At 48.9% G+C, this 16198-nt stretch overlaps 2 protein-coding genes across 9 annotated transcripts in view; both read right to left on the reverse strand.

The window, feature by feature from the left end:
* Window positions 1–14221, reverse strand: part of sh3pxd2aa (SH3 and PX domains 2Aa) — a 93743-nt gene extending 79522 nt beyond the window's left edge. For all 5 annotated transcript variants that reach the window (XM_013915175.1, XM_005750133.2, XM_005750134.2 and 2 more), the window contains exons 1-2: window positions 13503–14221; window positions 1454–1534 (exon numbers count right to left, since the gene is read on the reverse strand). In XM_013915175.1, coding sequence (XP_013770629.1) covers window positions 1454–1534; window positions 13503–13598 — 177 coding nt within the window. In that variant the 5' untranslated portion in view covers window positions 13599–14221. The remainder of the gene's footprint in view (window positions 1–1453; window positions 1535–13502) is intronic.
* A 1042-nt stretch (window positions 14222–15263) lies between these two features.
* Window positions 15264–16198, reverse strand: part of stn1 (STN1 subunit of CST complex) — a 5637-nt gene continuing 4702 nt past the window's right edge. For 3 of the 4 annotated variants that reach the window (XM_005750139.2, XM_005750138.1, XM_005750140.1), the window contains one exon: window positions 15264–15962. In XM_005750139.2, the coding sequence (XP_005750196.1) occupies window positions 15805–15962 (158 nt within the window). In that variant the 3' untranslated portion in view covers window positions 15264–15804. The remainder of the gene's footprint in view (window positions 15963–16198) is intronic. The other variant, XM_013915173.1, reaches the window with a different exon arrangement.

Raw genomic sequence — 16198 nt, forward strand, 5'->3', positions numbered from 1 at the left:
TCAGTCTGCCTTCAGTCTGCCTTCAGTCTGCCATCTACTGCTGAATGACGCCAAGCTAGAAATTAATGCAATCTGTTTCTGATATTTCAGCAATTAGCTGTGATAAATCCACAGTCCACTCACGTCCCCACAGGTACAACCGCCACAAATGTGCCGTCTGAGGCTACTTATGGCATTTGTGGACATTTAAGAACCAGAAAGGAACACGTTTTAAAAAAGGTGCGTATTTGCACCACATCTTGCACAATCTGTGATCTCTGTGTTTGGCAAAATACACAAAGACATTGGATAAATATTATTTTCACTGTTAGAGTTGCAGGTTTAATCACAGACTGTAACTAGTTTTGCCACCAAACCAAAAAAACTGTCACCACAGGTTCGAGTACAAACCACAAAGGTGTGAATAAGTCCACCTACACAAAGTAGTGCCTCAGAGGGCTCAACCAATGAGGAACTTTGTTCTTTCTGAGTGTATGAAGCATTCATACTGTTCTGTGTTTATTACTCTACCTCTCTCTTTATTCCAGTTTGGGACTAATCAGCTGCAGTAGGGGTGAGGGTCCATTTTTCACTGGTCATCAATGGGACCTTTCAGAAAAGACTTTTCCTCTGCTGATTGAAACATCGTTCCCTGCTGGACGAGCACACTGGAGCTATTGAGATGTGCTCCCTGTAACTCTCACACTATGGCTCTGTTATATTTACTAGTTATTGGTAGACCCCTGGTGCACTCTACATATGGTATCAGCTTGCAGTAGGGCAAAGGTGCGAGGGGGCTGAAGGAGTGCACATAAACATTCTCCCAGTATGGAAGAGTCCATGTGAAAGATACAGGAAAGGTTTTCATTCCCACTCCTGCCTCATTCCAAAATAAATAGTCCCAAAGAGACACCGCAACAACATTTTAAACAAGGGAGTAAAGCGTCTGAGCCAAGACAGCAAAGCAGAAAAAAGCCTCCTCCGTACGAGGCTCTATTTAAAGAAGCCACCAATCAGAGCAGCGCGTAGCATCTAACGACAAGCCACTGCAAAGCCTGGTACATTAAATTTGACTTCCATGTGGCTTTCTTGCTTGTACCATAAAAAAGGGCCTGTCAGCTCCCTGACGTTTTGAGGCCAAGCCAGCGACGAGACGAGAAAGGAAGAAGAAGAGCGGGAGGAGAGAGAGGTGCAGGCTGAGGCATACAAGCCACGTCTCCCCCGCTCCCCCGCCAATTACTAACTCACACATCGATTCATTGAGGCGGCGAGGTGTGGCGAACACGGCCAGAGACACGGCAGCAGCAGCAAACGGGTGCCAGGTTTACACATTAATCTATACAAAACAATGCTGCAAGTTCACACACTCGACCTGCTGAACAATACACCAGCGAGCGGCGGCAGCGGCGGGGACTTCAATCCAAGCACGGCCCACACAGGGCAGCAGAGCGGGGCGAGGCTGACGGGGGATTACCTGTAGGTCAAAGAATTTGCTGTATCTTCTGTAGATGATGTGGGAGGTGTTGTCCGAGTAGGTGACATTGATGAGATACACCTGCAAAGACAAAGAAGGCAAAGTTAAAACTGCAGCTTGGTTTAATCTTTTAAATCCAGAAGACTTGTTCAACACTTCCACCTGAAACAAAAGCGCACAAGCTTGGACTGCGAAAGACACAAACGCAGCACATGTGACAGAAACGAAGCACCACACAGATGCACACACAGATGCACACACATAGATGCACACACAGATGCACACACATAGATGCACACACATAGATGCACACACAGATGCACACACATAGATGCACACACATAGATGCACACACAGATGCACACACACAGATGCACACACAGATGCACACACACAGATGCACACACACAGATGCACACACAGATGCACACACACAGATGCACACACACAGATGCACACACAGATGCACACACATAGATGCACACACATAGATGCACACACATAGATGCACACACATAGATGCACACACATAGATGCACACATAGATGCACACACATAGATGCACACACATAGATGCACACACATAGATGCACACATAGATGCACACACATAGATGCACACACAGATGCACACACATAGATGCACACATAGATGCACACACATAGATGCACACACAGATGCACACACAGATGCACCTACGGTGGTAGGTTCTTTCAAGTTGCACAAGGTTGGGTTTCAATGCGACAACAACAGCCTGGCTGAGGGCTGATAGAGGGACGCTTGGTAAAGGCAAACACATCATCAATAACTGTACTCGTGATGGTTTCTGTCTGTCCAGCTGCTCTGCTGGAAACAAACTCGCAATCGTTCGCCTAAAGCACTGATGCATCACAGTAGCTGACGGTCATAAAACCGCCATCCAGCCACAGGATGGACGGTGACATCATCCCTCTTTTCCCCGCACACTGACCTGGCGGCCTTTACCCCGCCAGACGAAGCCACGCTGCAGCCCTGAGAGGCCTGATAAGATTGAGATAGAGTCCATTTATCTGTCAAGAGGAGCTAAGTGAAGCTGCCATCATCTCTAATCTAATGAAACATAGATAACCAAGGTAACGGATCCAGAGGCCAGGAAATTTTCATCAGAGACGTTAAGAGCAGGTGGGATCTCTCAATTGCTGTTATAAAGGCGCTCAGAGAAGACCTGGATGTGAAATTACTCGAGTGGATAAGCTGTTACGTAACAGACTGCAAGCTCGAGCTGCCGTGGGCACAATCGAAGATGGTCAATAAAACAACGTTTTTTCCCGCATAAAGGAGTTTTTGGCGCAGCCCAAAGAGGTTTTAGTCGGCCCCGAGAAAAAAGGTTAAAACAACGCCACCGCCAAAATGACAGGAAGTGAGAATAAATATTAAAATCATCTCTGAATGTGTTTATTAGCAATTTATGTGAAACAGCTGTTCACCAAGCAACACGCAAGGCTGCACAAAATGCTTCCTGTTCCGTGCAGGTCGAATATGAAACACGCTAAATGCAAATACAGAAATGCTGAGGACACATATTCAGGATGGATGGAAATACAGTGGACAGCAAGTCAGACACAAACCTTCATTACAAATGTTTGCTTAACAGAAAAAAGGCTCATTTTTACATAAAAGTTCACCTTCGTGGTTAAAAGTGACTTTGATTCTTCAAAACTGGAAGTCTTCCACAGCTTGTAGATGCACAGTCTGATTCTCAAAGATGCTCTTTTTGTACCCGATCGTGTGACATGTTGCCAGTTAACTTGATCCGTTTCTTTTTAGTTCAGGTTCAGTTTCCAGTCGTCGCCCCATCACGACGTTTGTAGTTCTCCTTACGTTTAGACAATGAAAGTATTTTGGCTGTGGGAGGAACCCCCGGTCATCCTCGTGGTCGTCGTCTCTGGACTTTAGTTCTTGCAGGTTTGAGGCAACTAAAGCTGCTGAAGTCAAGGTAACGATGGTAACTATGATGAAGAGACACTGACGTTTATCGTGGTTTCAAATCTAGGATGAAGGTTTTTCCCTCTGCTGTTGCCAGAGACGATCCAAACTTCACTTGTGGTGCTGCTGCTGTACTTATAAGCTACATACAAGTAAAACAGCACTGTCACCCAGCCAAAGCATTTCAGTAAAGTGGCCTAGACGCAGCGCAAACAACTGCCTTTGCCTCACGTATAGCATCAATTGATCTTACACCGTCACTCCAACCCTCTGTACCTGCCAAGAGTCTCAAGAGCAGCGGCGAGATGAATCAGGTTGAGTCAAAAGCCTCAACGTTGACGCAGGAAGGGCAACAGCCCGAACAAAGGAACTTCCACAACAAAGGCGGAGGTTTAAAGGGCCTCGCCGCTGCGGTACGTTCACTCTCATGCAAACACGGCTGCTGGCATGCAGAAGCTGCAACTGTCACACGACAAACTTGCACGGTGGGGTGTCGCCACAGTGATTAGCTCTGGCATTTACTGCTATGAAAATGTGCTCCCGGGGTCACGCTGAGTCCCAAAAATGGCTCCAGCCACCGTCAGCAGCATCCAAGTGTCTGTGTGACTTCTGTAGCGTAACAAGCATTTGTGAGAAGAAGCAAAGAGCTCGTTTTACTGCTCCTTAATATCGAAGAAAAGAGTTTCTGAAACTAAATCAGCTGCTGGTTGAGGTGTCCTCGGGTAACACGAGGCCTCGTCCCTTCAAAGCTTCGTGTAATCATAAATAAGGAAGCAGAAACACAAACATGTGCTCTTGGCAGCTCACATCGGACTTGGCCTGAGGGAGGATGGAGGTTCTGTCCCCGGCTCTTCTCACAGCTTAATTTTGCTGAATGTTTATAACAGCAGTGCCATCACTGTGTTTAAGCCGGTGCGATTCAAATATCTGTACCACTGTTAGATTCATCAGAGTCACTGTGCTCAGTAACAGCTGAGCAGCACGATGAAGACGACGAGGCGCTGAATGTAAAAACGTCTAAATAACTACGGCATCGCTGTCTATGCGATTACCTACAGAGTGACGCGATGCTGAACCTGGATGACGGGGTCACCAAAGAAGATCGCTTCATTCCCGTGGCTCAGATTCAGCCATGATAAAGACCATAAAAACAACACTCAGACTTCTGACCCTCCCGTCTTTAAACTTTGAGACTCATCAGACCAGGCAAAGGTTTCTGATTTAAAGGAGTCTGCGTGAAGCTTGGCCTCAGTTTCCTGTTCTTATCTGCTGTGCTGTTCAGAGATACCGTAGCTGTAACTAGCAGTCATTTGAGTTGCTGATCGTCGTTTTTTTCTCCATCCTGACTTTCTGTTTGATCTTCAGCAGGTCAGCTCGACCTACATGCCTAAAGACATGAAGTCGTTGCCTTTAATGACGTTTCTACGAACTCAAATCTGATTCCAGGCGTACTGAAAGGTTTAAGTTTAATTAAGTTGAAATGCGATTCCTCCACGACCTTTTCTAACTCAAATTACTTTGAAACTTCCAGGAAAAAAAGAGTTCCACGTTCCTCTGGGCTACAAAAGACATTTTTCCCATGAACTTTGCATAATTTGGGGATGTTTTCCACAACTGTCTAATATGTAGGACACAGCTGGACACGGTCTGCTGTGGACGCATTCCCACTGTTGAGTGGGTTAAGTAAGGGAGCTGCCCTGTCCTCCATCAGTGCAGGTCGATGTCACGCCGACGGGCTTGTCAGGCTGTAGTGTGGAGGTTAAAGATGGGCTGACATCAGTCAGGTAAGTCCTAGAAAAACAGCTCATGATAGAGTTTGGACTTTTCTCTGTTTCCAGAGTTGAAAACTGCAGCGCTGGCATGCTGATGGCATGCTGACGTCATGCTGACGTCATGCTGACGTCATGCTGACGTCATGCTGACGTCATGCTGACGTCATGCTGACGTCAGACAGAACCATGTGACGAGGATCAGCCTGGATGATCGAGTGTGGGAGCAAACTGTGTGCATAAAGAGAGTCTTTGTCATGTCTGTGCAGCAGTACTTCGACATGAAGCAGCCAACACAGACTTGGATCTAACAGCACGCAGCAGTGCAATTTTACCAAGTGGCTGTGTGTAAACGAGTGCTCTATAAACTCCTCTGACCTTAATGGCATGCCAGACTATCATCCTCCCATCATGCATCTGGACCACTTAATTCGACTCGGATGAAAATCCGTGCTGAGCTTAAGTGTAAGACGTGAGCCAGGCGGGAGGATGTGGACTCAGTGAAAGGATCCAAACCCCAGAAGCAGATGGGCATGTGATGGCAACCGCAGTGAAAAACACAACCGACGAGGTCCCGGGTCTGCTCGAGCCCAAAATATCACGCCTTAACCGAACGCCCTCCCACTCCCTGGAATAAACTGCACACGCTCGGCCCCGCCGCTGCCGCCTCTCAGGATAAATCTAGCAGCAAACATCGTCTGATTGGCTGCTAATTACATTTGTATCATTTCTGTTTGCATTTTACATGGTAGCTGCATTTTCCAGACACTCATGCAACTAAAATAAGGCGAGCTGAGATGACTCAGAGCTCGAGTCCGCCCAGTCGTGAGAGCATAAATGCCCCGAATCAACTGTTTGATTGACTCACTCAAATGTCAGTTAGGAAATAATCTGTCTGCCTGTTAAATAAATGCAAATCTGCAAATTAACTCGCATACATTTTTCATCACCACAGACAGGGAGCTAAAAAAGCTGCGATTGCTGCACAGCAGCAGGACCAGGCATTGCTGCAAGGCCAAAACCGAGGCTGAGATTTGTGTGAGGAGGCCACATTAAAACATCTGCGTGATCTCAGGGTTTCTGACAGTGAGCTGAGAATAACCAGGCCTGCATCTGGAAACAGGAAGGAGTTTGACGCTAAAACCACGAGATTAGGAAACAATGAGATGAGACTGACGTGAGAAACAGCCCACAGCTGCTACAGAATAGGAGAAATACATAAGATATATATGTAAGAATAGAAGCTTCTCATCAGGCGCCACAGCACTGACGTGTTCGTCCTTCAAACCAGTCAGAAAAAAAGATTCACAAAGAGCGTAAACAACAACGCGGGGAAAAAACTCCCAAAAAACAAGGCCTGGGAGGGAAGCACGTCCCAGATAGGAAGAAAAGCACTCACACATCTGCTAATCCCACAGAGGGAGAGCTGCTTGAAAACAAAAGTTTTATTCATGCTCTGAAGCAACGACAGAAACACGAGTTCTTACGACTGAACAAATTGGACCTCTGATTATTTCATCGTGTTCGTCTGAACCGGTTATGAATATTCACGCCGAGCTTACAGCTCGCTTTATTTCCCCCCGCCTCGCCTCTGTAGAGCGCTCCTCTAATTACCAGGACGTTAAAATAATTCATCGACAATCGCAGATCATGGAGAACGTATAAAAACACAAAAACAAAACTTACAGCGTCGGAGAAGAGCCAGGACCCAGCCTCGCCGTTTCCAGGACAAGAAGGCAAAGGAGCCGAGCTCTTGGTGGGGCCCTGAATGTGGGCCCAGCCACTAAATGCGCTGAACCCCGCCTAAACTATATTTAAAGGAACTTATAAAACAGACGGGCGGCATGCTTTCAGACCATCAAAGAAAAAAATCGAGCTGGAAAAAGTCAAGTCTTTCCACATGGAGATGGTCTAAATATACTCGAGTCTAATAGGGTCACTTAGTCGAGAGGTTAGCAACTGACGGTAAAGCTTTAAAGCTGTTTGCTGACAAAAATGTCAAAGCAGCGACGCGAACTGTAGGACAGGCTCATTCTCGAGCCTCTGGAAACCCCTCCACAGATGCAGCCAAAGCTGTGGCCTTTAGCAGCCACGCAGCAGGACGCCGCAGCGATGCTTCAAACTGTCAGCGAGCCGCTTTGAAGGGGCCCGGTCACGCCTCGCGTGCCCGAGCTGCGCCGCAGGAAGTGTCTGCTCAGCAGGTAAAGTCCTGTGCACCTCTGAAGCCTCCTTCATACAATTGCACAATACACAAGAACAATTCTCAAGTTATTCCATATTAGATTCCAGCGAAGTGAAAGAGCAGACAAGGTCGTGCGCTCAAATAAATCACTCTGCCAACGCCGCTTCAAAGGCGGGCTCTGCACGGCGGATTCCCAGTTATTGAATTTTAGCTGGTCTGAGTCTGAACATCGGCGCTCGTGTGAGAAACCCAGAGCAACGTTAGACGGCTGACAGCGCCACAACCCAAGTTACAGACTTCACAACCTGTGCAGCCTGACGGGCAGAGACACGTGAGGTCAAACTAAAAGCAGGGACAGCACGGAGCGAGCCCTGTTTCCACGGAAGATCACCGAGCCTTCATTTGAGGCCTGAAGAGATTCAGCACATCAACAGGAAACCGTAAGACGAAGAACAGACAGAGCAGCACGAGTCCAATCATGTTCCTCCTCTCCCTGCTTTGGGCTTCCTGAGACGTCAGTGGCACAGGGCTGTAGAGCGTCTGCAGGCGCTGGAGGTAACCTGTGAGGAGCACGTCTCTGCAGAGCTCACGTAAGAGGCCGCCATCACTGCTCAGCTTTATGCTTGTGCAGGCGCAGTACTGTCACGTCCTGGTGTTTTATATCATATATATGTGTTTTATATCACAACTATTCTTCCTCATATTGACGATTGTTATTCGCTTCCTGATAAATTCAAAAACAGCAGAGAAATAGGAGCAGGAAACACACAGCACGTCTTTATCCTGTCTTCCTTCCTTCCTTCCTAAAAGGGAGTTTTTCCTTCCCACTGTCGCCAGAGTGCTTCTCATAGGGAGTCATATGATTGTTGGGTTTTTCTCTGTGTGTATTATTGTAGGGGCTGCCTTACAGTATAAAGCACCTTGAGGCGGCTGCTGTTGTGATTTGAAGCTGTATAAATAAAACTGAATTGAGGAGGAGCCAAACGTTACTGAACAGGCCAATCACAGTAGTGATTCCCAGGGATGTGCACGTCAGACTACCAGCACACCTGCGCTTTAATCTGACAGGTGATGTCTGTTGGCTTTGTCTGCAGCTTCCTGCTGATAGCTGCTAACCGCTGCCTCTGGAAACCAAACTGATGGGAGTTTATCTTCCAACTGCCGGCTACAGCAACAGTCTAAGTCACTGGATTAACTGTTTAAACTGACGTATTCGTGTGACTGAGTCTATCTGCTGCTGTACTGTAGCTGATTGTGCTCAAATATTCCTCGTAAATCATCCTTGTGCTTTGGGAGAGAAGCAGCATCTAATTCTAATAATGTTTTAACCCGTTTCCCTGACTATCTGTTAATCTCATGAAAAGAGCGGCAAGCCAACTCCAGCTCCCTCCGTCACTCCGCCTGCTCGCTCACATAAGATCCAACCGTTTCCCAAACAACAAAACCAAAGCCAGCACCGTGCAGGCCACACATGATGTCCACGCGCACGCCATCTCTCATCATCTCCAGTTATGACGTCATCGCCAGGAGGTGTTCACACACGTGCTTTCACCAAAAACGCAGTCGTCGTTCTTTCCTCGATCATCAAACGCATGAAAACGACCCCGAGGTCCTGGTGATATCAGCACGGCATGACGGCGCCCGCCTCAAACGCGCTGACACCAGCCGCCGGCCGCTGCTCAACAACCTCTCCCAAACAAAAAGCAGGCGGCCTCGTAAACCGTCGTCTTCCCAGTTAGAGGAGAGTCTGGAAAAAGGCGCTCTTTTTACTGAGATATCAGCCTGTGTTTGATAGGCCAATAAACATGCGAGTGTGGACGGCCCTCTGAAGAGATGTTTTACGGCGCCAAATAACAGCGTCTTCCAGCCTGGGCCTCGGCGCAGCGCAGGAGTCTCTGGAAAATGAAACGTTATGGGGCTGGGACTTGTAGGGAAACAGAAGCTTAAAGTAAACATGGCCGTGCCCGGCCTGCTTTCTCTTTTATCACCTCCTCTGCTGCAAGTACACAAACCCTTTAAAAAAAAGTGTGTGTTTGATTCGTGTTTGCGACTCAGCGGTCCAGTTTCCCTCTGACAAAAGCCGGGCTGTAATCCCCCCCTCCCCTCCCACAGGATAAGCATTTCCAGCTGGTTTCACAAACATTACAAATGGGATTCAGTGTTTGCCACAGATTGTGTCTTCCTCTCGTCTTCTCCGCTTCCCTCTCGCCCCGCCTCCCACTTTTCTCTCCTCACAGTGACTCGCCTCGTCCCTTGAGACCGGGTAGCTAGGGAAACTAGGCCACAGACTAGCCCGCTGAGACCGTGGAGCTCCAAACACAGTACGGCTCTGAGAAGAAGCTCCTCTTACGCCTTCACTGCACACACGAGTGGCCTGGATCGCGCTCAGCAAGCCTTCCTATAGAGCAGGACCGATTTGGGAAGCTCGTGTTACACGACTAATCCACTCTAAGGGAGAAAGAGCCCGCGCTGCACTGAAACTGTGTCTATATTATCAACAGTAGACCATTAATTCAGTGTCTCCGAGCACCTGCCTGTGGGTGTATTTTCAATTAGCCTGCTAAGAATAATTATTTGCTTTCCGTGTGTGTTTTTGAGGAATAATTTGACGTTCTGAGGAGTGCATTTATTCGCTTTCCTGCCGAGAGCGAGCTTAGAAGACTGATCTCCTGTCTGTGTATTAAGTATGGAGCTGGAGGCGCACAGAGATCAGCTTAGCTCCAGTTATTTTCATGCTAATGAGCACAAACACTGCAGACAGGAGCAACCGGCCAGACGAGCTCCGTCCAAAAGCAGCGGGACACAGGAGACGGTGACTTTTACCATCCAAATATCTTAAACTAAGCTAAGATAGTGGTTTCCATCCCTGCTTCTTAATCTGTCACTTCTATGTTTAATGTATTAGTGGATAAGGCAGGACAGGGCAAAGATCTGGTGCAGTGACAGCTGACTACATCTGCACCACCTGGTTTTCCTGGCTTTATCCCAACAGAACAGAAGTAAAGGAATATTTTGTGTGTTTTTGAAACTCATCCATATGAGGAGATGTGGCTGCTTTGACTGAAGTGTCACTGCAGGTAAAAGTAGCTCCAATCAGGTCCAACGGATGGCTCCACACAGGGTGGTCGTCTTCTTTTGGGTCACCACAGCATCCCTCCATCCCTACTGTCCTCCTCAGTCACACCAGCCCACGAATCTCCTCTGAGGTCTTCCTCTTTTCCTCCTGCCTGGCAGCTCCTTCTTCATCGTCCTCTGTCCAGTATATCCACCCAGAGTCACTCTGACGGACTGATCTCTAACCCTGTCCATGCTCCCAGTAAACATCTGAATATCTTCCATCGTCTCCAAACCATCACTGCAGCTCTCTGCACCGTGCTAACCCTAGCTAGCCCTAGCTTAGCTAGCATTAGTACTAACTTAGCACTCCAGCCCCATCTCCAAACATGCTCACTCCTGGTTTTCAGAAAGCTAAGACGGTGGCAGCCAACTGGTGACATTGAGGCAGTTGCATCTTTTATTTACAGTCTGTGTGCACTGCAGAACTGTGCTGCGACGCTGGACGTGTCACGTGCTCCTAAACAGGCCTTAAATGATTGAAAACAAGGTTTTTTATCTTCCTTCGTTTTCTGCAGCAGGTTCGTTGTGTCCCGGCACACTGAGGAGAATAAGTGCGCTAATTGTGTCCACATATCACTGAGCCTAAGGGCCTGCAGGAATGTAATTGCATATGAGCAAGATCGTGTTCCTTTCATGGTGGTCATTTATTTTGACTTGTTTATGAGCTCCAAATAGGATCTGAAGCGGGGATGTGAGGTGCAGAGCTCCGGCACAAACTCTCGCTGTCACGCTTATAACAAGTGTGGTATTGATGAGCGAGGCCACACGAGGTGAGCTTCAGGAAAGTAATAATAACCACTGGAGCCTGTCACGAGGGTTCGCCTGGTCCAGAAAGTGGAGAATAAAGTGACCGAGATTCCTACAGGAAAGAGGTTTGATGCAACGAGGCCTTTATGAGATTAAATACAACATTAACAGCAACTGGCTTTTTTTCAGCCATGACCACAAAAAGGATTATTACAGGTTATCGAGGATGAACCGATCTGGCTTTCAAAGGAATAAAATCAAGCCACTGCGCACAAACCTGCTCCGCACATGCTCAGTGCAGAGCAGGGTCATCTCACCTTGGCACGAGCTTTCAAACAAAGAGGTTTAATGTACAGAATTTATCCTCTCACGATTTGACATCAACTTAAACTTCAGCTTCCTGGTTAAAAAAAAGAGCTTCTTCTCCAGACGGAGCCGATAGTGACGGGCGTACGAGATCTTATCACGGCTGCGATGTCCGACACGTCGAATGGCCTGTCAGCGAGGACGCGCTCTGCTGGAGATTACTTGAGATTACAGACAATAACAGCTCACCGAACATCACCTTAAACTCATTCGGTCACTCGGTGAGAGCAGACTCCTACAAACTCAGGGGGAGCTTTGGGGACAGCAGCCGGAGTCCTGGGACGGGCGAAATAACCTCCTGCACTTTTCTGATGAGTGCAAGTCAGAAGGTAAAGCGAGAAGATCCTTTTAAATAAGAAGGAACCGCTCTGTGAGTCTACGACAGGCCACCCGACCCCTGGATACGACGCACAACGATGCAGAACAGCTGTAAGGTTTGCAGCACAAACACAGCAGAGCGAGCAGCAACTTTATCGCCGTCCTCTTGCATTAAACAGAATCTGGTTTTGTTCTAGTAGCAGCTGCTCGAACACAGCCGTGAGACACATGGAGCGAGCAGATTATCATGTTTACCCTGTGCTGAAAGTCTCCTGCTGCTCCTGCCTGGACATCATCTCACAATACATCCACCCAACATCCACCCATCATCCTCCACTGATTCATTGAGCTGTTACAGGCTGAGAGGCAGAGACCCTCTGTACAGGTCACTCTACAGTAACTTCTAATAAATACTGACAGCTGTTTGTGTGACAAAACCCAGAGTTACAAAGTGCTTCACAAACACAAATATATGTGTTAAAAAGAGATTCAGAAACAGGCAAAGGACACATTGTAGAAACAGTCAGATTCAGTAAAAGGACTAGATGTTACACCCTGCATTGCTTTAAGTGAAGAAAATCTCCATCAAGAACCAACAGCAGCCTAACCCCACACGACCAGGACACATTACTGTAGTGTTATTAGTGTTGTCTTCACTGTTGCAGCGTTTAGGCGCTGCTCGCCTTTCCTTGTGTGTTTGAAGTCATCTGTGAGTTCTGAAGGAAAATGCTGCTTCAAACGGAGCACCAGGGTTTGGGGCTTCCACCACAGGGAAGTCATCAGGCTGACACATGAACATCTGCAGGAAACTTCTTTTAACTGGAGCATCGTTTCCTCAAGAATGAAACAGAATCTTGACAGAAGTAAGAGGAAACGCTCAGCTGTCTGTAAAGGACGGTAACACGGACTCGTTACCGTGAATGTGTCATGCTCGTGAGCACAGCTCCCCCCTGAAGGTAAACTGTGGGTACAGTGTCTCCACAGTGATGCCCGTGTGTCCACACTGCACCAAAGCATGTCAGGAGCTCAGAACAACAATGAAGCTGATGAGCAGAGGCAGCAGGCTGGCTGTGTGACAGCTCACCTGTGCTCGTGCTCTCTGTGCTGAAGCGCTGCCCGAGCTCCGGCGCCTCCTTCGCTGATAGCAGCAACTCGAGCCGAGCTTAGCGGCTGTTCTCCCCCAGCAGCCAGGCCGCACGGAGAGACGGCTAAACGCTGCGTTTAGGAGTCACACTGTGACTGTGAACAGGCCGGACACACACACAGGGACACAGACACACACACAGGGACACGGACACACATAGACAGACACACACACATGGACACACACACACATGGACAGACACACACACATGGACAGACACACACACATAGACAGACACACACACATAGACAGACACACACACATGGACACACACACACATAGACAGACACACACACATGGACAGAGACACACACACGGACAGAGACACACGGACAGAGACACACACACAGACAGACACACACACACACAGACAGAGACAGAGACAGAGACAGACACACACACTCGTGAGCGGGACCAGGTGCGGGGGTGCAGGTGACTCACGTAGTGCTTGGACGGACTGCGCCTCTTCTCCACGTCCACCACCTTGACGTCCAGCACGGTGCGCAGCTGCATCTTCACCCTGCAAAGGCTCTGCATGGAGGCGCGTGCGTGCGGCCGCGGGGCTCCGGTCAGCTGACTCTTATCACGGCAGAGAAATCACCGCGCGCATCGCCGGTGTCGGCTAACGGTTCGGCGCTCCGTACTCGTGACGCAACCAGCATCCGATCCGACCCCAAACTTATCGACGGTCCATCTGAGCGCGTGCCCGTGAGCGGGTTCGCCTGCAGCCTCCACAGGCTGAGCCGGCGGCGGGCGGTCACCTCACAAACGGAAACGACGTGCGGCGGCTGCCTTTGTGTCTGCGGTCTGCATACCTGGAGTTGCCGGCGGAGGGGGGCGGGGCTTCACGCGCGTCCTCACGGCTGAAGACTAGAACGAGCCGGTACCGGCTGCGCCTCCATCCCGCTGCCCTGACACGGAAACCGGAATCTGTACGGCCACCCCCGAGCGTCCCCCTCTCAGAGAACCGGGAATGCTGTGGACATCTGGCAGCACGTGCGGCTGGGAACGTCACAGGCTAAACACCACAACCACCACTGTCCCACGCAGCGGCAGCTTTCTGGCCAGAGACACGCGCAAGTGGAAGTATGGATACAGATGTTTCACTGGCGACCAATCAGCGGCCGCCCCTCTGCTCCACATGAAGGAGCCAATTAGTGACTAAACACTGCCCCCCTGCGCACGCAGCAGCACCTTTAAAGATGCTTTTTGTGATCCCGCTCTGCAAACTGCAGCTGCAACTCCCAGCAGCAGGGGGCGGTGTGATGCCGCTCCACGTGTCTTATGAATGCTGCTGTTTAACCTTTGATGTTACAAAAGTAACATCCTACATCTCCTCAAAGCTCTTCCCCAGTCCGCGCGTGTAAATAAGACTGACCTGGTTAAATAAGTTACTCTGACTCACTGTGTGCGCCACCCCGTGGTACAAAGTGGTATTACACCACAGCGCTGCAAGGTCCTAGTTTGCTTTCCGGAGAAGTTTTCAGTCGATTTTTTAAGACAAACTCAAAGCGATTTTTTTTCACAATCTGATGATAGTTTCAGTGTATTTAGAAATAAACAAATTACTTTTAAAGATAATAATTTCCCTTGAAAACACTCAAGTACCTCAAAATGTTTGAAATCACTTTAAAAAAAAACACCCTCTCATCTCTGAGGCTTTGCCGTAAGCAGGAGCACATCTGGGCAGCTGCCTGGAAGCTGCAGGTTTCCTGCTGCAGGGTCATCTGCTCCGTGGTAATCTAATTACATTCATAAGGCTAGATTACCAAGCAGGTAAAATGCACAAATCTGCCCCAGGTGTTTGAATCCTCGGAGGCTTCAGGACCTGTGTGTCTGTGGGAAAGAAACACGCATCTCTGCTGAAAGCAGCGCTTCACCAGTTTCACATGATGAACTGGAGCCGTGACAATGAGGCCGTTGTGTGTTTTTGCTGTTTTGGCGCCACAGGGATGTTTCCAGGGTTTCAGAAAAACTGGACTCTGAGCTGCTGTGGAAGTTAGTGAAGAATGTAGGAGACAACCTTCAGTCAGGCGTGCTTCTAGGGAGGTGGCACAGGGAGGGGGTGGGGTGCAGGAAACACTGATTCTCTGGCTCACGCGCAGGAGGTCCGCCTGTCCGTCCATCCTTCTTATCTCCGTCCTGGTTGCGCACACAGCGGTCGCAGTAGAGACGCCCACACCTCCACCTCCACATGACACGATGCTGCAAAGGCCTAAACATCTCTTTGTGTTTCATCTGAAGGCCTGAAGCAGCAGGTGACTAATCATGGTCATCACGTGTTTCCAGCCTTCTAGCGATAATAAAGCCACGAGTTTTGCTTTAAACACCATCGTCTCCGTGTTTATCTTCCATGGACGGAACGTTTGTGACTAATGAAGCTTGTGGGGGGAGCCGGGCTGATAAGGAGGTAATGGACTGATGTTATGAGGAGGCCACGGGGGAAAAGGTCTGTGGGGTTTCTTCTTCTTGGCACCTTTTCTGATGATGTTCTTGAGCAGACGTGCTGAGTGGAGCCTGGGAGACTTGGCCGGGGAACCTCCCACAGGCTACTTCAGCCACGCTCGAGGTTTCTTATTTATTTAAAAACATATTTACAACAGTGATGGTTTGTTTACATGTGGTTGTCATGGTTTTTAGAAACTTTAATAACTTAATATTTAACATTTGTGCGCTCATACAGCAGCTGGATAAAAGCTAAACATGATTTATGCACCGAGCGCTGATGCTCGGCGGCGGCTCCTCAGATGGCGGTGTAGTGGCTGTCGCTGGTGCTGATGATGTCACTGTTGCACTCGAGCGTCTTGAGGACGAGCTCCAGAGCGGCGCGGCTCACGTTGAGGCTGTACCGCTGCCTGACTGCTGACAGGATGTGCAGGACGTGGCAGCCCTTCTCCACGTCTGCAGGCGCAGGAGGAAATGAATGCGCACACACACACAGACACACACAGACACACACAGACACACACAGACACACACAGACACACACAGACACACACACAGTGGGTTTGTGTGCACCACTAACTGTGCGTCTGTCCTGCAGCTGGTGGTCGAACATGCTGGTCCCCGCTCTGGTTGCAGTCATCGTCACGGTGATATACAACATGTACTCCTCTGAGTGATGTCATCACACACTG

Source organism: Pundamilia nyererei, unplaced genomic scaffold (genome assembly GCF_000239375.1).
Source record: "Pundamilia nyererei isolate P.nyererei 1_Seehausen unplaced genomic scaffold, PunNye1.0 scaffold00263, whole genome shotgun sequence".
NCBI classification, from domain to species: Eukaryota; Metazoa; Chordata; class Actinopteri; order Cichliformes; family Cichlidae; genus Pundamilia; species Pundamilia nyererei.